This window comes from Lemur catta, chromosome 1 (genome assembly GCF_020740605.2).
Source record: "Lemur catta isolate mLemCat1 chromosome 1, mLemCat1.pri, whole genome shotgun sequence".
Lineage (NCBI taxonomy): Eukaryota > Metazoa > Chordata > Mammalia > Primates > Lemuridae > Lemur > Lemur catta.
This window is the reverse complement of record NC_059128.1, coordinates 209,708,864-209,734,679: the sequence shown is the minus strand read 5'-3', so window position 1 is coordinate 209,734,679 and position 25,816 is coordinate 209,708,864. Positions and strand designations below refer to the sequence as shown.

Genomic DNA, 25,816 nt, shown 5'->3' with positions numbered 1-25,816 from the left:
TACCTCTCCTCATATATACACTGGAAGATCACAGCTTTCCGAAAACACCCAAGCAGGAAAGAGAGGGGAAACTGGGGTAGGAACAACACATACTGGGAAGTATCATCCACCAAAGTAAAATATCAGAGGCAGAAGCCGTGGAAAGCATATATCGTAGCCATTTATGTTGGGGTGTACTTATCCATACAGAGTCGGGTATCCTCTATGAGCAGTTCCACATCAAAGCAGGAGACAATGAGCATAATCCTGTCTCAGTGCAGCAGTCACACAAAAATAAATGGCTTTCAAACATTGAAAATCAGGGCTCAGCCTCACTACATCAACTTAGCCTCCAGCTTTAAATCCAATAAGGGAATTGTACTGCACTCAAAAGGGCAGTGAATGAAGCTAGGAATATCCATGCATGAAATTAGGTGTGACTACAAAGTGCCAGGACAGCAATACACAGACACTGTCAAATTGAGGTCAAAAACAAAAACAAGCTATATGTTGTTTATGGCAGAAAAATTTAAAATGATAAAAATAGAAAAGTACAAGATCTCATGATCCCCAGGACATTGTTTAGTCATCAGCTTATGCTGCTTTGGTCACCCTGAGGCAAGTCCAGACAATGACCTTTGGAGCACTAACTTTCATTCTACCTAGTTTTTTGATAACTTCACAGAATTTGTCCTTGCAAATCATTTCTCTCAACCTCCTGACATGGTCCCTCCTTTTCCCAGTAAGATGGAGAGCCTTACTCACCCGACCATATGGAAAAGTCATCCACACTTTCAAGGATGGTTTCAAACCAATGACCAGTATCTTTAGGAGAGAAATATAATTTATGTTCAATATTTACCTCGAAATTTTCAAATTTTTCATATTCAAAGCCTCTGAAAGTCATGAGTTTCACCATCTAAATATATCTACCTTTGTTAAGGATGCCATGGCCAATAATGAAAACTGTGTGATGGGATGATCTTTCAGTTCAGGCTTAGAATGTAGAGGCTCAATACAGCAAACTTCACCTTTGGAACCACTGAAGAGACATCTAGATTCACATGTTCTCACTCCCATCACTCTCCTAAAAATATAATCCAAAAATTCAGAATCAATTTAGCAATGATCCAAGTCACTATCATCCCTAACTTGGACTACTTTAATAGTCTCCTAATCCTCCTTTTACTCCCAACAATCCAAGCTCCACGCAACAGCAGCATGATCTTTTTATTATACAGGTCAGATGAATCACTATTCTGCTAAAAACAGTCCACTGGCTTGCCACTGTACATAAAATAAAATCCCAACTCTTTAGCCATGTCTCAAAAGGATATGCTCTGGCTCCTGCCTTCATTCCTCTCCCACTACAGTGTATCTGACAAAGTCATGCTCCAGCCACTCCTGCCTTCCTCCATTGCTCCAGCAGGCCAAGTCTGTGCCCACCTCAAAGCCTTTGTGTTCAAATGTTCCTCTGCCTGGAACACTTCCTCCAGATCTTTGCATTTGTTGACTCATCATTCAGGTCTTTTTTCAAACGTTACCCCTTCTGAGAAAGGCATTTTTGAATTTCCCTCAAATGCTCTCTAGTACACTGACCTGTCTTCTTTTCGTCACAGCACTCATACCTATCTGACGTTATTCCATTTATGTATTGGCTTACTATCTGTCTCCTTACCCTCGCCACAACTAGAAAGTAAATTCTATTAGAGCAGGAACCTTGCCTGGTTCACGGCTACAACTCTGGTGTCTAGATAAAGGCTTAGGTATAGGAGATGCCCAAGAAACATCAGCTGAATAATGAATGGTATCTTTTCAGAAATTACTTTTTGCTCAGTGTTGTTAGAAGCTACGAGAAATACAAGAAACAAAGATAGCTATTAACCTTGAAGAACTTATGGAAACATACAATGAAGATTATGTTCTACTTTTTTAAAAAATTCAGCTTCATAAATGTTCTTCTATGTATCTAGACAGTCTTTGTTCTTATTTAAAGAGCAAACAAGGCCATTCTCAGGCATTAAAAACCTTTTTACACCTGTATATTATGGTTATAATCAACTAGGCCTTGAACCTAAACCAAAATTAGCGAGGTACTACAGAACAGAGTAGCTCAGGATACTGGTTACCAAGCTTGACAGCAAAAACACCTACTAAGACCTACTGAGACAAAACTTTGGAAGACCAGACCCAGAACTCCACATGTTCTACAAGCCTGTCCAGGTAATTGTAATACACAGCCATAATGTATTCGCAACCACACAGGCTTTCTAGACCTCTTAATGTTCAATTTCAAATATGAAACCAGAGCTAGTCTTTTCATTTGTCAACAAATGTCCATTGGTCTCTTACTTAAATGTCAATTCAAAAACAGAGCCTCCGCTGTCGTTGCAAATTGCAAGAGTTGGGTCATCTGTAAACTAAACAGAGAAGGAATTTATTTTCTTATAGATATTTAAATATCTAGTTAAATATTAAGAAGAGGTAAAAATTAGAGAATATTGAAAATCTACAATATACACACTTAATAGCATTTGAAATAACCTAAACTAGATTCAGCTCATCACTCTAAACATACAAACCTACCTTTATTTAGAATAAAAATGGTTCATTATCTTTACAAAAACTGGGGCTTTCAAAAAGCAAAACCACCTTTCATCAGAATAAAAGAAAAATACAAACTATGATTGATTGATTCAAAAAACCCCAAAGTTCTTACATTAACTTTTTCTAACTTGCTATTAAATAAATAGGATACTTTGGATACATTTGCAGTTGTCTAGTTTTCAAGAATAAAGACTCAGTAAAAGACACTTGGTTATCTTTGGGAAATATATTTGTCTGAATATGCTTTCTGAATGACTAAAGAGCCAATCCATTATATTGAAAACATTTTAAACTTTTTATGTAACGCTTCCGAAAATGTGCTACCTCCTTGATCTTCTAAGAATTTACTTCAGTTATCACCTAATCTGGAAAATTCAGAATAATAAATAAATAATCTTCACAAAGACAGTCCCAAGGTCATATGTTGCAGGACACAAAATGGAATAATGAACTTGTATCATTTACAGTGACTAGCCTCCCTAAGCCCAAAGGCTGATGAACCATCCTAAATGGTATGCCTCATGCTCTTAGTCAGGGATGCCTGAGGTACCGGAGGCCCCTATAAAATTATTCTTCCTCAACCCACACATGGGCATAGCAAAGAAGCCCCACAATTTTGCTCCCAAAGCCTAGGTGAGCAGTTGCCAAAGTGGGAAGCCTATAACCTAGGGGTGTGCATGACAGTGTAGGAATGTTGGAAAAATAATAGAACTCATGTTTCTGTTTAATTTTCTATTTCTTATGTGTTTGGCTTTATAAGGTACATAAAAATTAGTATAGTAGTACATTTATATAATGATACAAATATACACACACACTCCTATAAAGGATGCAAGCCCAAATTGTCATTGATGGGATATAGAGTTAATTTTGGAGAACAATGAACAATTGGCTGTTGTCAATCCAAGATTTCAGAAGTATTCAGTCATATTCTTTCTCTAATGTCAGTGTCTGCATGCACCACCTTCATCACCATTCCCAAGCAACACAATGGTTCCTGCTACTATGCTTTTAATCTCAGCTGCATTTTTCTCTCTGTCTTTATTTCTTTTGTTTCTTATTGTTTTTCCCAATTACTCTGGTTTTTTTCTGCAAAAGGATTGGCCTTTTAGAAACAACACCAACTAGTTATTCCTTCAATCAAACATTTATTGAGCAGCTACTATGGGTAAAATACAAAAATAAATGACTGACAGATTCTGATTCAAAGATCTCAATCTATTAAGAGAGAGAAGGCATATATATAAGCAACTATAACATCTTAGAAGTTGGCATATGCTATATGAAAAGAGGTCAAGATAAATTACCATGATGTTCTGAGAGAACATTCTCTCTACTTTTACTTCTATTGGTTGTTTTCATTGTTACTAAATGCTTCAAAAGACTTTTTTGTAACTAACCTACATACATTTAAACTCCAGATGCTTGCAGACTTTAAAAAGCATACGTATGGATGAGAGAGCTCTGCACAGCTAAGCAACAAAATGTGTACATGATTAAAATCTAGAAGATCTGATTTTAGACTTCCCTAGTTACAATCCTTTACCTTTTATGCTTCTGAACATGGGCCCCACAGTATGCAAGAATCAACATCCACATTGTACTTATAAATAAACTCTGTTACCTAAGTCAGTTTAATTTTTTCAGGCCTATAAAGAGAAAGCCAAGACTAGGATCTTAATTCTTTCCTTTTAGAGGCCTGAAAGAAAATAAACCAATAGATTCATTTCTAAACATAATCCAAATGCTTTTTCTTTCACAATTGGTGCCTTGAACTTCATGCAACTTGCAACAATAGGTGACAGAGCACACCACTTCAGTAATAAAATTTTGGCGGACTAAACAAAGGTAAAAAGACCTTTTACAATCTCCATATGAGTTTCAGCAGGGTCCTGCTTGTCTTTACTGCCAACCTCCAGTCTAAGATCACATCAATTTGCCCTTTTTGCTGCTATATCTATTAGACTTCAACCCAACTTGAAGTTAAATATTTCCATACTAGCCCATCTCTTTTTTTAACTTGGGAAAACATCACGCAGGGCTAGTCAAATAAAAGATAATTCAATATTAAGAATTCTATTAATAAAGTAGTGTTTGGCTTCACGTTAAATACATTTTTTAGACTTCTGATTATCAATACAGAAAAATTTACTTTAAAATAGATACAAAGGCATAATAATAAAAATTATTAGAAAAAGAAAACAAAGCTATTACCTTGATATGCAATATTGCCGTTCCTGGAGGATGAGCATCTGTTATTGATCTTAGAAGTTTTCCACTGGCCAAATCCCACATGGTGATCTGTAAGACAACTAAGTGCTTTAAAAACAAATTTATTGCTCTTTTTTGGACTTAAGTATCCTGTCTTCTGGCTGAAATAATCTATTCCTGGTCTATAAACATTACAGGCAAAGAACTATAAAGTTAAAACATACCTAAAGGGTACAGATCCATTAAAGCACGGAGCCTTTATTCCATCTTCATCTACCCCTCATCATCCTGCCCAACCTACTTTTCCTTTTTGATTGTAAATGTTGTTCTTATGCTAAGAGGTAAAAGAAATTTCTCTAATAAGTCAATCTATTTAGCACTGGTAAAAATTATAGGAACGGCTTACTGCCAAACCAGCTAGTGATGCAGAAATCAGAAGATGGGAAAAACCATAACCTACTGCCAGTTTCAGAAATGGAAAGAAAGAAACACCAAAGTAGTTATCCAAGAACACAATAATAAGAATACAGAAAGCAGAATATAGTGTACCTAAAAAGCAGCCACAATTATTTACACTTCCATAAGGAAGGACATTTTACATTATGCCCTGGTTGGATTATGAAAGCTATTTACACAAATAGACACATGAATTAGGATATAAAAAATTACACACTCTGGGTCAGTCAGTAACAATTATTTAAAAATTTGAACAAGACAGAAGTCAGATTGAGCAATCTCAGGTTAGCTCCACAGATATATCACTTCATAACACGTGTTGGTCTTCAAAATATTGATCTAAAGAAAATAGTTTTTAAAAATTGATTTTAACATTGTCTTATGGATAAAAGAAAGGTCGCATCTTACCTGACCTTTAGCGAAGCCACAAAGAAGTCTCGAGCAGTCATTGTTGATACTGAGGGCAGAGATGGCTCCGTACTGACCTCCAACACTAGTGCTACCCAGACAGAGTCGCAATGCTTGATTCTGATCTAAAGCGGTTTGTAAAGTCAAGGGAAAGAAATGGAAGTGAATAATTATATATAGTAAAGGCATGTTTTCCAAGACTTGGGAGGTGGCAAGAATCAAAAGTAGCAGGTGAAGTCACATTCATTTTTAAGTGTATTTATTGAGCATCTAATAGATGCTGGGCATTGAATTAGACACTAAGATACAGAAAAAAACAAGATTTACAAGGAAGTATAATACAGAACTTGCTAATGATAAGCCAAAAAACCCATAAGAAATCTGTAACTTCTTGAACAAACCAACTATTTTTCATCTGTCTCAGTCTGGAATTGTATTTATTGCTGTTTTCAAGATGCAAAGTTATAGGGAATACCATCTTCCTTTAAAATAACTTTAAAACTTCAAAAATCAAAATGTATTAATTTAGAATTTGGCTGAAATTTACATTTATATTATCCATGAAGAAAAGGTTTGCTAAGCAAATTAACAATGCAAACAAAATCACAGAGTAAACATTCTGAAGTAGTAAACTACTTCAGAAAAGTATTTCAAACATCAACATTTGATATGCTAAAAGCAAGTAATTCAAATCCCTATTAGATTAAGTTCTTTAAGGGCAAGGATCTTGCCTTAATGACCTCTGATTTCTCCAAGAGGCACTCAAACATTTATTAAATTTTATTATCTAATAATTAAAAGAAATTCCTCCAGGGCTTCTCCTAGACAATACTTATTTTGTGTAGAGTTCAGTATTGTACCCACTTAAAAACAATCAGATAAAAATTTAAATGTAAGAAGGCACAACTACAAAATTTAACTATTTAGAAAAAAGAAAACAAAACAAACACCATATTTCTACAACCTGGAATATTCTCAACTTCCCCAGCACTTGTTTGTGCCTCCCTTAACTATCTACATGCAAGTTTTGGTAAATGTCTTACTTCCCTTATTAGACAGGACCTCTCTAAGGGGTAAGATGATGAGTGAATAAGCACTCCTAGAATATCTTGCTTGGTTCCTTGCATTCAGAAGGCATCTGACAATCATCTTAACAGCTTTCACATTTGCAAATCTTTCTTCTATAACTAAAGCTAGTTATCAGAAAGAGTCTAAAGACATTCATTCTCAGGTCTAGGGAATAATATTAAGTCAGTCCTTTTGTCCATCCAAAGTGAATATTGTAAGAGTATTTTCCTGTGTTCATAAACTGGTTCAATAGGAATCCCCCTCCCCAAGAAAGAGTTCTGAAACAATTAATGACTGTACTGCATCTGGCACACAAAAAATATACGATTTTTTAAAAAATCATTTTGTATTTTTGCCTTCCAAGGTGAACATTCGGAAAGGAATAAAAATCATAAATATACAGAATCTAGTTATCTCAAAAATCATTATCTTTATTCACATCTAGAATTATATAATTACAGATATTTTCCCATACGTCTAGACTGGCCTCCTCCCTCATTTTCCTCCCTCTCTCAATTTAATCTAAATTATTAAAACTTCTCGTTATTCTATAATTTTCTTGACTATAAATATGACATCACATTTTACTTCACTCAACTGAAAATGCCTGCCTAAAACAGTGCTTTCCATGATCCTTATGTTGTTAGGGCCACCTTATACAGTTAGTGGATTATCCACGTACCTTACTTTGCAAACTGTCATGATATGATGGTTGGGCAGCAGTATTCTATATATACCACTGCTTTGGGCCACATGTATAGGCAACAGGTGAACTGAAAGAGGACAAAGAGGTTGGTATGAAATTTCATACCACCCTCACAAAGAAGCCCCTGGGTTTGACTACCAGCCTTCCAGGAACAGAGAGGTGTCTAGATAGCACCCTGCTGAGATCCTTTGTAGTCTCTGCTTTGAGATCCAAACTTCACAGAGTTCTGATTCACCAATACTTAAAGACACTCACTACTGCTTTCCACTTTAACAAAATTCATGCTTTAATTAGACAGTTTAAGTATTCTTACTTCCAAGGCACAGTAAGTATGAGCAGGAGAAGTGAGAAGTATGATAAAATAAGGGTGCCATTAAGAAAGAGGAAATAGAAAATAGTGGCAATGCATGAAATGAGGGAAGAAAAAGGACATACTTAATTTCTAGATTCAAAACCAAACACAACTGCTTTCCTGACTATGGTTCCCACATACGAAAAACTTGCTAAGACAGGAACTAAATTATCAACCTTGGTCATTCCTGAAATATATATTAAATTTACATCCCACAGGATTGCATTAATGAAAATATTCTCAATTTTTTTCTTGATTTTTTTACAATATATTTTTTATCTTTATAAGGTCCCTTTAAAAGATAGCATGGCTATGAAACCAGATACCTGGATTTTAATCCCACCCCTAATTCTAGAAAGTTACGGGTATTGCAACCACAGTATATGTCTGGGTGATTTTAGGAATGTTACTTAAATTTGCTTGACCTCCCTATTGTCATCTGTAAAATGTAGAAAACAATCATTACCTCACTGTGTTGCTAAGAGGAATAAATTAGCAAAGTAAGATAATCCAAAAAGGAACTACTTCAATCTCCTTCAAATATTAGTAGGTTTTCATCACAAACTAATTTACAGATTATGTTCACATGCACATTAAAAAAAACCTAGCAGATGATGGTGAGAGAAGCAAAAAAAGACAGCCTATCAAATGTAACCTACTTTGACTCCACAAAGATATTTATCAACTGTTACTGCTATCTTTATACATTCTATCTTTATGGTACCATATTCACAAACTTGCTATTATATAATTTCAAATAAATTCAAAAAAGGTAGAATTTCTGTGGAAAGAAGAAAACAGTCTTACTGGAGAGGTTTCTCCTGCTAGAGTAACTGAATATTCTGTAGTCCAGATAATTCTGGACCATTCTGGTAAAAGGTATTTGGCCAAAATAAACATAAAACCTCTTGAAAACACTTAAATTCTATAGTTACATAGAAAGAACAAAAGGACCTGGACAGAAGCAAGAAAGATGAAAATCCGAGCTCTCTCCAGGCTGCTCTTGATCTCATTAATTGAAAAGGAAAAATTCTATTCTCCCCCTATTCTCTGAAGTCTCTTTTGTCTATTGTTGGGGAAAAGGTATTAAATTAATAGTACATGTAATTTTGTTTACAAAGTCACATAAAATTACATTTAGTTGGCATTGTCTACTTAGCATTAAAAAAAAAATTGGAGTAGGTCTTTATGAAGGTGACCATGGGCAAGAAATATGAAAATGAGACTATCACTTTTCTTAAAAACTTCACTGAGTTGACATACAGCTTAATGACAAAATGTCTACGAAAAATTTGAAAACTATCAAATGTTACACATGTAAGGAATTATTAATGACAATAATATAGCTTACCAATTATTTAAGAGAACTTGAAGCCCAAATATCACACAAAGCACATCTATTTGACACTGCACTGAATTATACGTGTATCTTTTATTAGTATACCTTTCAGAAGTACACTTGCTTAGAGTAAATCTCAGCATATCCTGAGCTTAAGAATAATGTATGTGTTGAAGAGCAAAGAAAAGCCACAAATAACATAGAAAGTCTGTAATAGTCCTAAAATCTAAATTTGAACATAATTCAAGAATTTCTTTTTCCACATACCAAAATTAGCCTGATCTTCTATTTCTTCACCCCTAATTTGTTGTAATTAGTTCCCAAATATCATCAAAGAAGGAAATACCTACATTCTAGAAGGAATAAAATTTAATTATGTATGTAGAACTCCACTTTCATCTGCCAATATGCACCATACTTCAGTGCTATTCTTTTCCTACCCTTTATTCACGCTAAAATATTCTCTAGGACTAAGGGAGAAAAGGAAAGGAGATCTTATTAGGAAACATTTTCATCAATGATCACAAAAAGGAAGCAGTTTTACCTGACCTCCATCTAACCGACTCACAGAATTAAAGTTCTCCTTCCCTCTGTAAAGCTTATTGACTGAAGACCTGGGCACACTGAATCCCCATAACTGGCTGTCTTCCAGAACTGCATCCCCAACCCCGGGCTGCAGATGGGTACCGGTTGGCCTGTTAGGAACCAGGCCAAAGAGCAGGAGGTGAGTGGCAGGTGAGAAAGCGAAGCTTCATCTGTATTTACAGCCGCTCCCCATGGCTTCCCATCGCTCCCCTTCACTGGCACCACCGCCTGAGTTCCTCCTCCTGTCAGATCAGGTACTGTGCCCCATCACCCCCAGATGGGTCCATCTAGTTGCAGGGAAACAAGCTTAGGGCTTCCACTTTCTGCATTATGGTGAGTTGTATAATTATTTCATTATATATTACAATGTAATAATAATAAAAATAAAGCACACAATAAATATAATGCACTTGAATCATCCCAAAACCATCCTCTCCCCACCCCCCGGTCCATGGAAAATCTGTCTTCCATGAAACCAGTCCCTGATGCCAAAAAGGTTGGAGACCGCTGTTTTAGAATACTGATGCTTACTAAGGAGTCAGTTGCATTCATTCCCAAACCTGTTCGTGTCACTGTAATGTTACTGTACTTCAAAAACTTAATTAAAAAGCACATAAACTGATGAAATAAGAGTGAAAAAGAAAGAGCTATTGTTTCTATGAACACTAAATGGATGATTTAGAAAAACTTGATAAAGATGAATTGCTTTACAAAACTGTCACAAAGATACTGACAAGGGTAAAAGACTGAAAGGAAGTTTTGTTAAAATCTAGAATTTTGTACTCTGATTGATTCACAGGTACCTAAGCTTTTACCTCATTTTTAAAAAATAAAATTGCAAATTTTACATGGCCCATTATTGATGAAGTTTATGCCCAAAAACATAACTGCAGACCTCCAATCGGCAGATGCAAACTCAAAAGAAAAGGCTTCAGACTGTATCAAAAGATTAGGGGAAAATTAAAATTTATATACTTTCAGTTAAAATAAAACATTGAAGATATGCATTTATTTATAGTTTTTCATAATTTCCTGCTTTAATTAGCTGTAGTTTTTTCAATAAGCATTTCATATGAGGGTATCAAGTGTAATTGATAGCATTCTCTTTCAACATTAAAAAGGTCAAAAGATAAAAAACCTCTCATGCAAACCAAAGTTACTATACCTTTTCCTTTTGAATCCACGAAGAAAAGATTAAAAGAGAGAGAAAAGCAAGAAATCAGTACAAAAGTTCAGAAAAAAGGCAGGTAAAATTTCAAGAGTATAAATGACAAGCTGTAGTTATCTGTGGGAATGAGACTAAATTTGATTAAGTGATGTCTAAAGACATGATTATATTCATTCATGATTATATTCAGGTTTGGGTTATGGGAAAAGAAAAAATGCATAATATTCAAATTATAGCACAGTAAGTAAATCCATGTTTAAGTTATGTGGAAACAAAAACAATTTCTGAAAGATAAGCTACTAAAATACACTAACAACCAAAAAAATGAAAACTAAGGGTCTTGGGATAGAGAAATATCTTTATTAAGATTTGAACTTTTAAGACTTTGTAAAAGGTAAGAACCAAGACACACAAAAAATTCCATATACCTACAATTCCATAAGAATATACAATATACATCAACTGTTAAGAAACTTATAATAATTTATATTTTAATGACCTGGGCCTCTATTTCAAAGAGAATCTAATTGTACTTAAACAAGTATAGTTCTTCTTGCTACACTTTCTCCTGTGATCAACACAGATGTTTAAAAGAGATCGGATGGGTGCAAAAATATAGTTAGATAGTATGAACAATACTTGATAGCACAACAAAGTGACTATAATCAACAATAAGTTAGGGTATACTGTAAAATAACTAAAAGAGTAGAATTGGAATGTTCCTAATACAAAGAAATGTTAAATGCCTGAGGTGATGGATTCCCCAATTACCCTGATTTGATTAATTCACATTCATTAATTCATACATTGTATGCCTGTATCAAAACACTGTATGTACCCTATAAAGATATGTAACTATTAAATACCCATAATAATTTTTTTAAAAACCAAAAAAAATAAAAGAGATCAGCTCTAACCCAGACCTCTGATCTAGATACTTCACAGTGTTATTACTCTGCCAGTTGTTCCTTGGCTTTCAAGCGATTTTAATCCATTTGTTAAAACACATTGTCCAAACATCTGATTCCTATAAACATAGTAAGTAAAATTTATTAGCTGCACTGTTAAAACCCAAAGCACAACCAGAATATTATAATTATTTCTCAAAATGTTCACTTTGGCATACTTTCTTTTCCACGAGACTGTGATGAAAGATTACTATGTCCTCATATCTGTAAGAAAGATGCTAGGGTCTAAAAAAATCAGGAAGCAGGCCCAAGGAAATTAAAAAGACAGTATCAAAAGATAATGTACTCTTTTCCTCTGTTAGTTTTTATTTTTAAAGTATTCATTTTAATTTGTTTGCAGTAAGCCCTACATGAGTTTGATTATAAGCAATTATATATTTGTATAACCTTTTGATAAGAAAGGGATTTTCAAACAGACAAGAGTCGAGGAAAAGTGAGTACTGGTAAGTGGGAACAAAAAATCAACATGTACTCTGCTGACAGATAAACATTTACATTATATTCTATCCTCAGTCACCTTAGTTCTTCAATTCTTTTCTTCATATCTTTTGCTTCCTTTTCTCTCAGGACAGGAGGATTGCTTGGAATAGTGGAAATGCACTCATCTAGGATTTGGTATTCCTTGATTATGAACTTGGCTCTCTACATGTCACTTAAGGTCTTTGGTCCTCAATCACCTCATGTAAAATAAGGGGACTTAACTAAAAGACACTGTAAGATTCTTCCCCAAAATTCTGTTTATCTAATATCAATTATGCCCCCATAGGAAAACAGCCAATCTTACACGTGATAGGAGAGCCGAGCTAGTAAAACTTTTCTAGAGGGCAACTAGACAATACATATTAGAAGTCCTTAATGTTCATATCCTGACCCCAAGCAATTCCATTTTTATGAATTTGTCCTAAGAAAGTAATCACATGCACAAAAATGTAGTAACAAAATGTTCATTACACTCCTGTTTGTTTATTAAAAACCTAAACATCTTATAGGAGGAAATGGCTAAGTAAATTAGGAAGAATCTATTTAATAGAATAATATGTAGCCATTAAAAATGTTACAGACAAATATATAATTGCATGGAAAGATGTTCATTATAATGGAAAGTAGGTTACAAATTAACATGATCCCACTTGAGGATGTATACATACATATATACAAGTACAGAAAAAAAGACTAGAAGGTTATACAGAAATGTTAGGGATTATTTCTGGATGGTAGAATTTGGTATTTTATATCTTTAACATTTTGTCCATCTATATTTTCTAAATTTTCTACTATGTATATGTATCAGTTATTCGGTTAAAAAAAAAAAGTATTTTTTAAAGAATCAATTCTAAAGTTGTTTCAAGGTAATTTTAATTTCGTTTCTATTTTCTGGTTCCCAAACAATAAAATTCTATCACTTAAATCAATCTCCTTTGAAAAGACTAGGTGTTACAATTACATGTTAAATAAAGCTTTTGGCATAATAGAAAATTTATGAACAGGGAGTTGAATTGTTCAAAAACAATAGAAAATAACTAGTTATCCACTCGTATGATAAATAAAGATGCAAGGCCCCACAGGGATCAAACTGTGGTTCTGCTATTAAAGCATTCTCAAATAATCCTTATAAAACATTCTGTAGATTCCTTATTAGTAAGTATAGTGTCATTGGGAATGCCATCTAAGAGAGATGCAAAAACTTAGTGCCCAGAACGCTAAAAATGACAGAAAAATATTATCCAGAAGTTTTTAAATAAAAAAAAGAACAAAATATTCTGCTCAAATATTTAATGCAAAGGCAAAGAAGGATGAATACAACTGTGGTTATTCAGTATGAGTTGAACAATTTTTAGCTATAAAAATATGGACTGCTCCTTTTTAAGTTTTTCTGGTTTCGTTCAAGAAAATAAAGTATACTATATAAACCGTGATTAAAGGACATTATAAAATCCAATAGGATACTTAATATTTAAAAGTAAGAAAGTACTTAGAAAATTTACCAAATATTAAAGCCAGTCCATGAGATGTACCCACTGCTATCAGACTGGACACTGCCTGAAAACAAAAGGGAAGATGATATTTTAAGATAGTACATACATCAAGGATCTTGAAATAATCAAAGTTAAATCTGTTCCTTCCTCTAGGCACCAGATGACATACCAACTATTATAAACAAGGAGAATTTCATCTAGGAGGCAAAACGGGAAATGAAACTTGGGACATTTTATTTCTGAGAATCCCTCTAAATTTACTCTAAGGGTAACATTATCAAAATAGCATATGTTCAACATTATGGGTAAAAACATGCCACTTAGCTTCCTCTAAAGCAACTTAAAAAATCAGGGTTCCAGACAAAGTAAGAGGCACTCAGGCTACACAACCAAGAGCCCCCTACAAGGTGTGGGGAAGAGATGAGAATGTTCTTCTCCAGTTTATCTACAGGAGCCAAAAGACAACAGAAATGTTCAAAACTCAGCCCACTTCCTCACCAAATGACAGACTAATAAGAAAGCTACAGGAGGCAGCTGGAGAAAGACAAGAAAAGAGAACACTAGTGTGCTTTCAATATCCCCCAGTTCTCTAAAATCACTCTACAGATTTACTACTTGGCAAGCTTGGTAATGGAATCCAGAGCCGTTAAATGTAATATTTACCACAAAGTGATTTTACCAAATGAGGCTTTCCACTCCCTGCAACAGAAGGGAAGCCAAATCATAGAAGAAGCAAATTTACTTGGGCAGGGTGGTACCACATACAAATAAACCTGGAGAAGACCAATCATTATTCCATTACCTGCTTCTCAAACGAAAGCCCAAAAAAATAACAATAAATTAGGAAAAAAGAAAACATTCAACATGGACAAATTTTAAACTTGATTACTTGCAGTAAAATGACTTATGAATTTATTATTGAACATTATAAGAAAAAATCTAAGAAAACCCAATCAAGTAAAAAGCTTACCTTTAAAAAGCTAAAGTATACTTACAATTGCTGTGGGCAAGCCAGCATCTACTTTGTCCTAAATGAAATGATAAAAAAAAGTATTTGAAAAGATATTCTCATTTTAAAACCAAAAATGGTAGAAGGATCTCTCTTTACATATACTTTGATCCAAATCAATTCAAACAAGAGGTGGAACCTTCATTTTTGCCCTCAACTAAGAGAAATTACAAAGGCTGTATATATCAACAAATACAGAGAGTATGAGAATGTATCATTTTGTTTTACTAACTATAACAGATGCTTCAGGAAGGGTACTGATTATAAATGGAAATGTAAAGGAAAAAGAGAAAAGAGATTCTGTTTTCTATAATGTGAATAAACTGTAAGTATCATGGGGTCAAAATGGTAGGAGTATGTAAAGATTTGAGGAAAGGAAACATGTGCTAACGATGTTCTATTCTAATACAGTAGGCGCTCTTATCTAGCGGATTACCCAATAATCTCTAAATAAAACCCCAGTGGGTATATTAAGTCAGTTCTCAAGCATAAGAAAGTAAAACATGAAGTGTTAGTCCCAGGTCCTTATCAGTAACTACATAACCTTGGGAAAGTCATCTAACTTTTCTGAGTGTTAGTCTCCTCATCTGTTCAAAGAAATAGCCAATACTGCCCTATTTACCTCAATGAGCTGTCCTGAGGATCAAATTAAATGTAAAGAATGATATAAGAGTATCTGTTTGATGCTTATATAGCTCTAAATAATAGCAGCTTGCAATGATATAGCACTGTAGTAGCAAAAAACTTTCACATATATACATTACACTATTTGATTCTCTAACCTGGAGAGAGAGATAGAACAGGCAAGTATGCTTCTGATTTTCCAGATTAAGAAAATAGAAGTTTCAAAGAGCTTAATTGACATGTCCAAGGTTACTCAGTAAGTGGTAGAACTATGTCTCAAACTCAAGGCTTTCAGTTCCCAGGCCAGGCTCTTTATAACCGTTCTGTATCTTCTCTTCTATGTCTATTTTTGTCAGTGTGGTCGATTAGTTACTATAATCTCTCAGAAGGCAGAATCTATTTAACCAACTGTGTAGAGCTTCCCAGGAACTAACTTAAGAAACTTACTCCAGTGCACGGAAACAGAAAAGAACAATCACCAAGGTTGCTATATACAATGTTCTGGATAGCAGCATATACCCAACTTTGTGTTTATCTGTGTGTGTATAAAACATGCCTGACATAATGCTTGACAATTACAAAGCACGCAATAAATACTTAATAAATGATTGATTTGTGTCCTAGATAATAAAAAAGAGGAATAATAAGATAGCAGATAAAGAACATAAACTACAGTAAGTTCTCATTTAACATTGTCAATAGGCTCTTGGAAACTGACTTTAAGTGAAACGACTTATAACAAAACCAATTTTTTCTCATCAACATTATAACGAAATAACATTGAACAAAATGACATTATTCAAAGATCTGCTCTATATTCAAAATAGAACCTGAATAATGAAATCAGAAGTCACCTGACTTCAAAGGCTAAAAAGTCACAGATGTTTGGAAGCATTTTAGAGATTACAGAATTTTAGTACTGGTGTTCCAACATGTGAGGGTAGTAGTTCTCAAAAGCCAGAGTGCATTAGAATCACCTAGGATGCCTGTTAAAATACAGACCTCTATACTACACTGCTAAAGATTCTAATTCAGTAGGTCTGGGGTGATTCCCAGGAGTCTGTATTTTAATAAGCACCCCAGGAGATTCCTATGCATTGGACACATTTTGAAAAAAGAACACTGCATTAAGGTGTCTCTAGTATCTTAAGATTGATCATAAAAATCATAAAGATCCTCAAAAAGTTAATTTGAATTATTTTAACATATAGTCGTATGTCGTATTTCTTTGAGAAGGATCCCAAAACTAACCAATGAGTGTTACAACTCCAAAAATTTCATCTCAGCTGGGTATGGTGGCTCACATCTATAATCCCAGCATCTTGAGAGGCTGAGGCAGGAGGAGCGCTCAAGGCCAGCAGTTCAATACCAGCCTGGCCAATATGGCAAGACCCTGTCTCTATAAAAAATAAGAAAAATTAGCTAGATGTGTTGGTGCATGCCTGTAGTCCCAGCTACTCAGGAGGCTGAGGCAAGAGGATTGCTTGAGCCCAGGAGTTTGAGGCTGCATGCAATGAACTATAATTGCATTACTGCACTCTAGTCTGGGTGACAGAGCAAGACCCTGGCTCAAAACAAACAAACAAACAAATCTCATCTCTCTTGAGTATTTTCCATGCAGGGACTCTAAAACTATAATGACCAAGGCCCTAAGCAGCCTTAATAACATCACAATCCACATGGCCGAAGGCACTATTGAACAATTATTCAGGACAAACACCCAAAAATATAACTAGCTTTACATGTTAATAAACCGACCATCACAGAAAAACATGCAACTTAAATTGAGCTGGTAATCCAAAACTAGGAAGGCACTGTGTGATGGCTGTCGCAGGAAAAGCAGTTTTCGTTTTAACATACCAAAGGAGCTCAGCCATAGCAATGAAATAAAAACAGAATGCAAACACTCTGGTATTTATTAGAATTTTCCCCTCCTCTTCAAGAAGAAGGAGAAACCCTTTTAAATAACAGATTTATCTAATCATTGTTCAGAGTCTGAGTTTTAGTTCAGTCTCCATTATTCAAAATATTTTTAAAACTGCACAGGTGGGTCAAATGACTGCTCTGGTTCATCTTGATTTTGAAAGGAATGAATTTCATCACCTACATAAGGATTAAATTCAGAAAACGTCATGGAAATGTAATCCTCAACAGGTGGTTCCCATTCCAGCAAATATGAATTACTCTCCACCTAAAAGAGGAAGGACAATTGCCCAGGTTTCCTCCATTGCTTGACCATCTCTCCATTTAAACTGACTTCATGATATACGAGCTGGGTCAGGAAACACCCATTGTCCATAGTGAATACTTTTTTTTTTTTTTTTTGGTATCTGAGCTAAGATCTTTCTCAGATAAACCTAAAAATTGCAATGCAATTGTGGTGAATTGATGCACCCCTGTAACAACTTTTACCCTCATGAAAAATAAAAACCTTGTCCAAATTAAATATGTAAAATACCCATTAAACTCCATAAAAAGAACATAAAAACAGATCAAAGTTCCTGGAGTTTGAATCTGTCATTATTAGTATTATTATTACATACAGGATCTGTATATTTAATTCAGAAAACCAGAATTCAAAGACTACATAAAACTATGGGCTTTGAGGTCAAAGGAAAAGTTTCAATCAGTGTCTACTGTCTTGATGGACTATTAAATATTTTTTACATTAACTCAGGGCTCAAAATCATTTTCAAAAAAGGTCACAGACATTCTGTTCCAGCCACTATAAATTGGGCACATTCACCCATGCCACCTCCTTTCACAACAAAGAGGCACTAGACTTGGAGCCAAAAACCCCAATTTTGAGTAATTGCCCTGCTACCTACTAACTCAATTATGTAAGACAAGTTAATATCACCTCTCTGAGCCTATCTTCTCATTTGTAAAATAGAACATGGCTTTACCTACTTTCAAAGTTGTAAGAGTAATAAGGTACATGAAAAGACTTTTGTGAATTATAAAAAACATTCAGTTGTAAAAGATTCTGATCAATCATTTCTCCATATGAAAAGACTAAAAAAATAAGCACTTTACCTCAATCAAATACACAAGATGGCAACTAAACTGAAAAGGAATTTAAAGAAAAGGCAGATAGTGTTTATTTTAGGCTTGCTGCCATATTTCATTTAGGCACATCCGAGACTCTGAGCAGACCTTTATTTTCATGGCTGCACTAATTTCTACATCAAGATGTGTAGCCATGTCTTATAAGTCAAAAATAATCACACAAAAACCATGAAAGCCAGATTCTATTTTTCTTAAGCTTTGGGCCAAGAGAAGTGCTGTGCTTTGTTTTATGCTCATTCCTACTTCATTATGCCATTGCAGGTTATAAAGCTGGGGGGAAAGTACAAAATACTTACAGCTGCAGATACTATCTGGGCAGAAATTCCCTTCAAAAGTGAATGTCGCATAACTGATCCATGGAGTGAAAAAGAATCAGGTAATTTCTTCTTCCTAAAAAAAAAAAAAAATGAATACTTTAAGGACAAAAAAAATTGAAAAGGCAAGGTACCAATGCTTTGAAAGAAGAAAACATACCAAACAAAAAGAAAAATGGAAAATAACACTGTATGTAATTTGTTAGCTCTGTTTGAAAAAGTATAAAGAATCTAATAGTCTCACATTAAAATGTTGTACTAAACCCACTGTGAACCTCAGAGAAGCTCAAGCAGGAAAACGAATAAAATGGCCATTCTTTTCTCACTGATTCAAACTGTTCCTTGCCCACCTTAAGTAACGTAGCAAGAGGGTCTGCTGTTCTCCAGACGGTGTCCAGAGTTCTCCTCCTGCCCTGCACGGCTACATCTGCTTACCCTCTTGCCTCCTCCTGTCTACCACCACCATTCTCATTCTTCAACCAACCACCTTCTCGAATTCCCCATTCTTGACTCATTCTCTGCTGCTCCTATCAACGGCTCCTTTCACCTGCTCTACTCATCATCATGCGGAAAGTAATTTTTAAACATTGACCAAACATTACTGAGGACCTATTCTACACGAATAAAAGTATGCTCAGGGATACAAAACAAGGAAGTCATAGTTCCTACTGTCAAGGATCTCATAGCCTAGTTAGATAAGTAACTCTTAAATTAAAGGACAAAGGTTAGACTAGAAATATGAATAAAGTACTATGTAAATGCAAATGAAGAAAAGTTTCATTCTGTTTATTTGGGGGATAGCTACAGAAAAGAGAAGATGTCTGATTTGGCCCGAGTCTGTCAGACAAAAGCACTAGCAGAAATACGAAGATGTAAAGGTACACAGCGTGCCTGGGGCACAGTGAATACACAAAAGGCATAGACTGGGAGGACTGGAGTGGGAGTGCTTAGACATTAGGTCAAACCGGTAAGCAGGGTCCAGACAGATGCCATGCAAAGCAGTTCTGACTTTGTTATGCAGGCAACAAGATAACACCATTTCTTTTAAGCAAGGAGTGACCAGATCATGAAAAACATTTAAGTTATCTATTTGTAGGACACAGTGCTGAACAGGTTAACATATCCAGCAATGGCCCCTATGTCACAAGAGATAATAACCTAAAGACAGCACTTGATACAGGCAAAATTTTAAAAAGAGAGGAAAAATACACAGATAACTTTATCAATATTAAAGTTATACATGAATTCAATAAAATATTTATGTTATGATTCTTCCACTTCTCTTTCCTTTTTATGTTCCCTCTAAAAATTTGTAAGGTAAAATGCAGCCAAAATTGAAGTTATTTAGGGTTAGAAGTCCTTTTCCCAAATCTTTAATCGTCTTTGTGATTCTGCTTGGAGCTTCACTCCAAGAGAACGAAGGAACTGGAGCTGACCTGAGGGGAGCAGGGACGTGCAGAGAGCAGAAGGGTGGTGAACCAGGCTCCATGTTCCCACCACAGACACTGCCAGGTTGGATTTGTGCTCCCTCCAAAGGTTCTACTGTTTCTGGGAAGCCGTGGCAGTTACCATGGCTTCCTACTGGGGCTTCAGAAGACAGTGGTCATGGTACCCACCTTTTTATCTTTTCCTTCAACAGTGCCAAATCTTTAGGATCTAATAAGCATATTATTTCCATACAAGTGGACCTTCTACTCCCATGCAGGGTTTCAATAGACCACACTGTACTACAAAAAGATATTTACATTTGAAATGGTTAAATATCTCAACCATATGCAAGTGTGATTGACATGAATACCTACCTTTTTAAGTTGGTCCTGTCACCACTGTCTGAGCTTGCCACAGATGAAGTATCATATGAGTGAGAATCAATAGTATCAATGTTTAACAATGTAGGATCCTCAAGAACAAAAGACTCATCTTCATCATCAGTCTAAGTTGGAGGAAGATAGATCGATAAATCAAGATTCCAAATACTCTATGAAACAAGTCAGGGAAGCATTAATAGGTTTCTCTAAAGTACTCATGTGCTTATTTCTGCTTTTCACCTCTATTCTATACATTCATTATTGACCAGAGAGGCATAGTACATAATTATCAGAATTAAATTTCAACTCTAGATAGATCCTTCTCTCTACAAAGAGTTCAATGCAAAAATTTCTTGTAGCAGAAAGAAGCAGGAGGATTTATGCAGATTATTGTTAGCTACAGAATATTTCTTAAAATTCAAACCCGTAGGCCGGGCGCAGTGGCTCACGCCTGTAATCCTAGCACTCTGGGAGGCCGAGGTGGGTGGATCGCTCGAGGTCAAGAGTTCGAGACCAGCCTGAGTGAGACCCCGTCTCTACTAAAAAAATAGAAAGAAATTATCTGGACAACTAAAAATATATATAGAAAAAAAAAAATTAGCTGGGCATGGTGGCACATGCCTGTAGTCCCAGCTACTTGGGAGGCTGAGGCAGTAGGATCGCTTAAGCCCAGGAGTTTGAGGTTGCTGTGAGCTAGGCTGATGCCACGGCACTCACTCTAGCCCGGGCAACAAAGTGAGACTCTGTCTCAAAAAAAAAAAAAAAAAAATTCAAACCCGTACAGGTGCTTTAATAGTTAACAGCCAATGGCCAATAAAAAGAAAACAAATACCATCTGACAATAGTCTACTATGAAAAATATAACAAGTAGACAGAAGAAAGGCATTCTAGGTAAGAAATAACATGTGTAGATACAGCAATTTCATAACATGGATTTTTCCCATGGAAAAGAAATTAGTCCAAAATGGCTGGAGTATATGAGTAGAAGTTGGAGATAATCTTAGAAAGATAAGCTGGTATCTGAATTGTAAAAAAGACTTATACTCCATCCATTAAGCTATATGGAAGCACAGCCCATGTCTATCTTGTCCACCACTGTACCCCTGGTGCCTAGTACAGTGTCGGCCACATAATCAGTGCTCACTTATTTGATGAATTAGTATACTATACATAGAAGGCAAGATGTGGAGAGACATGATAGGAACCATGTTTTAGAAAGATAAATGGGGCTGTATGAAGAATGGATGAGGGTAGAGGGTGAGACTTAAGTACCAGTAAGAGAGCTATTGCAATATCAAGGAAAGAGAAGGGATCCCAGCCTAGGAATGCTGCAGAAGTCAAGAGAGGGAATGACAAAAAAGACATTCCTGAGATCAAATCAAAAGTCCCTGGTTACCATTTAAATGTTTGTTGTGTTTGGCAAGGTGTGGGGGGCAGGTAAGGGAGAAGTCAAAGAAGATTCCAAGGTTTCCAGCTTGAAAACTAGGCAAAAGATGATACTACTAGTTGAGATGAGAAAGCAGACAAATAGCAGATAAAGCAGGATGAGGAACTTGGCTTTGTACATGGTGATTCTGAGTGACAGACATTAAAGAATTTTAATGATCCTGCTTTCTCTTTCAGTTGGACTACCTTCTGCCTTACCACTTCCAATCAAAGTTCTTGAGAGAGTAACCTAGACTCACTATCTCTACTTTTTCCACTCATTACAAGCTACTGACTACTAACCTTCTGCAGTTACTAGCCAAATCCACTGGCCTATTTCCAGTTAGCATGCTTTTGTCCCCCATGCATCATTTAACCCTGTGGAAAATTCCCTACTTCCTGAAACTCTCTTCCCTTGGTTTTCAGTACATCTCTCTTTCCTGGTTCTCCTCCAACTTATGTGCCCTCTTATCAGTCACGTGCTCTAACTTCTCCTCAGCCCAACCTTTAAATGCTATTGTCCCCCAGAGTTATATTCTTACCTATCTTCTCTTCCTACTTCACACCTATGGCTTTAAGTACCATCTTACACTGAAGACTCCAAAATCTGTGTCTTCAGCATCAACATTTTTCTTGAGGTTTAAGTCCAAATTTACAACTGCTTTTCAGATACCTCCACACATACGTCTTCTAAGAACAGGGTTAGGACTGGCAAGGAGACATTATGTTACTTCAGAGCTGTAAAATATTGTAACAATTGCTATAGGAAACAGGAAAGGAAGCAATTCAGAAATAAGAACTAACAGCATCAAGGTCTTAAGCAAGAGTCAATCAAAATGTTATTTTATTTTCTTAAGCAGCCTGGGGACATAATTAAAGAAAATAGATCAGATGAGGTAAGCCTGGCTCATAGGATAAGTAAAAGTGAAGGAAAGAACATAATTGATGATGGCAAGACTGAATTTAAAACTACTACTACACAGAAGAGATACCAATTTTCCCCAAACTGGTATATAAAATTTATACAGTCCTATCACATTTCTGCTGGGGTGTGTGTCTGCAAAAACTGATAAAACTAATTCTAAAACTTACATGGAAATGCAAAAGACCAAAAAATAAGCAAGGCAATCTTGAGGAATAACATCAAAGCAGCAAGCTTTAAAACTACCAGATACCAAGACTTATTATAAAGATTCGATAATTAGAATTTGATATTGGGGAAAGTATAGACAGACCCACACATATACAATCATCTGATTTATAACAAAGGTGACATCACAGACAAGAACACTTTTTTCAGTAAATGGTGCTGGCTCATACCTCATAATATCTTACACACACACACACACACACACACACACACACACATACATACAAATTACAGATGAATTACACATCTAAATGTAAAGGTAGAATGATCAAGATTTTGGGACAAAACAGGATAATATCATCATGACCTTGGAATTGGCAAGCAGGACACACAAAAAAACTAATCATAAAAGAAAAATTTAATAAGCTGAACTAAATTAAGAATATCTCATCAAAAGAAACCATTAATAGAGTGAAATGGGAACCCACAGAATGAAAGAAAATATTTGCAATACTTATATCTAGTAAAGGGCTTATAACAGCATATATAAAGAACTTCTATAAATCACTTTTTTAAAAAAATCAACAGAATTAAGTGGGCTAAAGGCATGAAAAGGCAATTCACAAAAGAGATATCCAAATGGCCAAAACATGTGTTAAACTACCCAATTTCATAAGTCCACAGGGAAATGCAAATTAAAACCCTGATGTGATATCACTATACATCTGTAAGAACGAAAGGTCAAAGTGAAGAAGGCAGAAAAATTAAAAAGTTGATAAGAATTTAGTAATCAGAAATCTTATATATTGCTGCTGGAAGTATTTATCAATACAACCACTTTGAAAAACTGTGGCAGTATATACTAAAGCTGAATATAACTATACCTGATGACCTACCAACTTCACTCCTGGGTATATGCCAACAGAAGTGTGCATGTGTGTGTTCGGGGGGGAGGTATGTATATACCAAAACACACAATTAAGAAAAAATTCACAGCAGCACTATTCATAGTAGCCAGAAACTGGAAACTACACAAATGCCTACCAACAGTAGAATGAATAAATAATGGTATATCCATAAAGCATTGTATATAGCAATAGGAATAAACAATTATACAAAAGTATGAATAAATCTAAATACATAATATTGAGGGAAATAAGCCAGACACACAAGACTACATACTATATAATTCCCTTTACATAAAGTTCAAAGCAGGCAAACTAATCAATGCTGATAGAAGTTACAATAGTAATTATCCTGGGGTTGGGTACTGAAGGGGCACAAGAGGAGCTTCTGGGTTATTAGTAATATTTTGCTTCTTTATCTAGATTCTGGTTACACAAAGTATATAGTTTGTGAACATTCACCATACTGTATACTTAAGATTTGTGCACATTTCTGATTGTATGTTATACTTCAATAAAAAGTTCAAAAGACATTTCTGGCTGCACAATCCAATAGCAGGATTGAGATAAACCCAGTAGTCTCTGACCACTCTCAGGGACGGAGACTAGGAAGGATCAAGACACTTGGTCTTGATGAAGACAAAGAACAAGTTTAATGGAAGTAAGGAAATGAGGGAAAAAGGGTTATCATTAGAGAATGGAATTTCAAAATTAAAAACTTCAGATGTAGCACACTTTCAAAGGATGACAAAGCTTAGTAACATTATTTCAAGCTCAAAATTCTGAGATCTAGGTTGTCTCAGTAACCTCTAAATTTCCATTTTTTTAAATATCTTGGATGTCCATTTTTTTCCCAGCCTCTCTTTAGGTTGATATTAATGAACATCATAGAATATATGCATCTACACATCCTGGAGCAAGGGCTTATGTACACTTTCTACTTCTGCCCTTTTCATTAAAAAAAATCATTTGTTTAATACTCCCCACACCCCCGTTACAGTCTTCATAATGACCTATAACTTATTTTTCCTTTCACTTACTACTTGCCTAGCTTCCTGGAGGTGTAAAGCCTGGCCAATTCCCAATACCATTTCTTTCTTAAGCACTTTATAATCCCAACATCTAATGCCATGACCCAAATACACTAAGCACTCAAATTACTATTGAAGATGATAACAATATTATCTTCTCAGTAAACCACTAATGACTGTAGTTACTGTTGCTCAGAGATAAGAAAGTTGTGCAAGGACAGTTTTCCTTCATTATGAACTACAGCTCATTCATATGAGCATTGTTTTCTTTGCCAATATAATATAAAGATATTAATGTACAGATAGGCTTTACACACAGTCCTCTAAGATTATTTTTATTTCATACTTAGTGAGATAATTAAAATGAAGATGAGATTGAGACCATTTTAACAAGATTGACTAAAACTAATCTCTTTACCTCTAAGTGAAAGATTTCCTCTATATTAGAAAATAATAAATACAGGACATTTCACTGTAACAGGATATTCTTTCACAGACCAAAGCCTTTTTTATCAAAATGAAAAGTGCTTAAGACTTAACACAGAGCATTTTTGAAGTTAAAACACATTCAAAGGTAAAATACATTCAAAGCAACAGCAACATCAAACCGATATAAAAAATAGAAATCAAAGCCATACAAGAAAAATAAAAGATACAATTCACTGAGAATGTAGTTTGCATCCTATAATGTGTTGCCTATAACCCTAAAAGTATAGGC

General features: G+C 35.2%; 1 protein-coding gene across 6 annotated transcripts in view; it reads right to left on the bottom strand.

The window, feature by feature from the left end:
- The window catches only part of VPS8 (VPS8 subunit of CORVET complex), a 215,938-nt gene that overhangs the window by 173,918 nt on the left and 16,204 nt on the right, over nucleotides 1-25,816 (bottom strand). For all 6 annotated transcript variants that reach the window (XM_045539842.1, XM_045539848.1, XM_045539843.1 and 3 more), the window contains 9 exons: nucleotides 20,642-20,772; nucleotides 18,822-18,915; nucleotides 14,819-14,851; nucleotides 13,833-13,887; nucleotides 5,662-5,786; nucleotides 4,801-4,887; nucleotides 2,332-2,399; nucleotides 913-1,066; nucleotides 745-804 (listed from right to left, as the gene is read on the bottom strand). In XM_045539842.1, coding sequence (XP_045395798.1) covers nucleotides 745-804; nucleotides 913-1,066; nucleotides 2,332-2,399; nucleotides 4,801-4,887; nucleotides 5,662-5,786; nucleotides 13,833-13,887; nucleotides 14,819-14,851; nucleotides 18,822-18,915; nucleotides 20,642-20,772 — 807 coding nt within the window. The remainder of the gene's footprint in view (nucleotides 1-744; nucleotides 805-912; nucleotides 1,067-2,331; nucleotides 2,400-4,800; nucleotides 4,888-5,661; nucleotides 5,787-13,832; nucleotides 13,888-14,818; nucleotides 14,852-18,821; nucleotides 18,916-20,641; nucleotides 20,773-25,816) is intronic.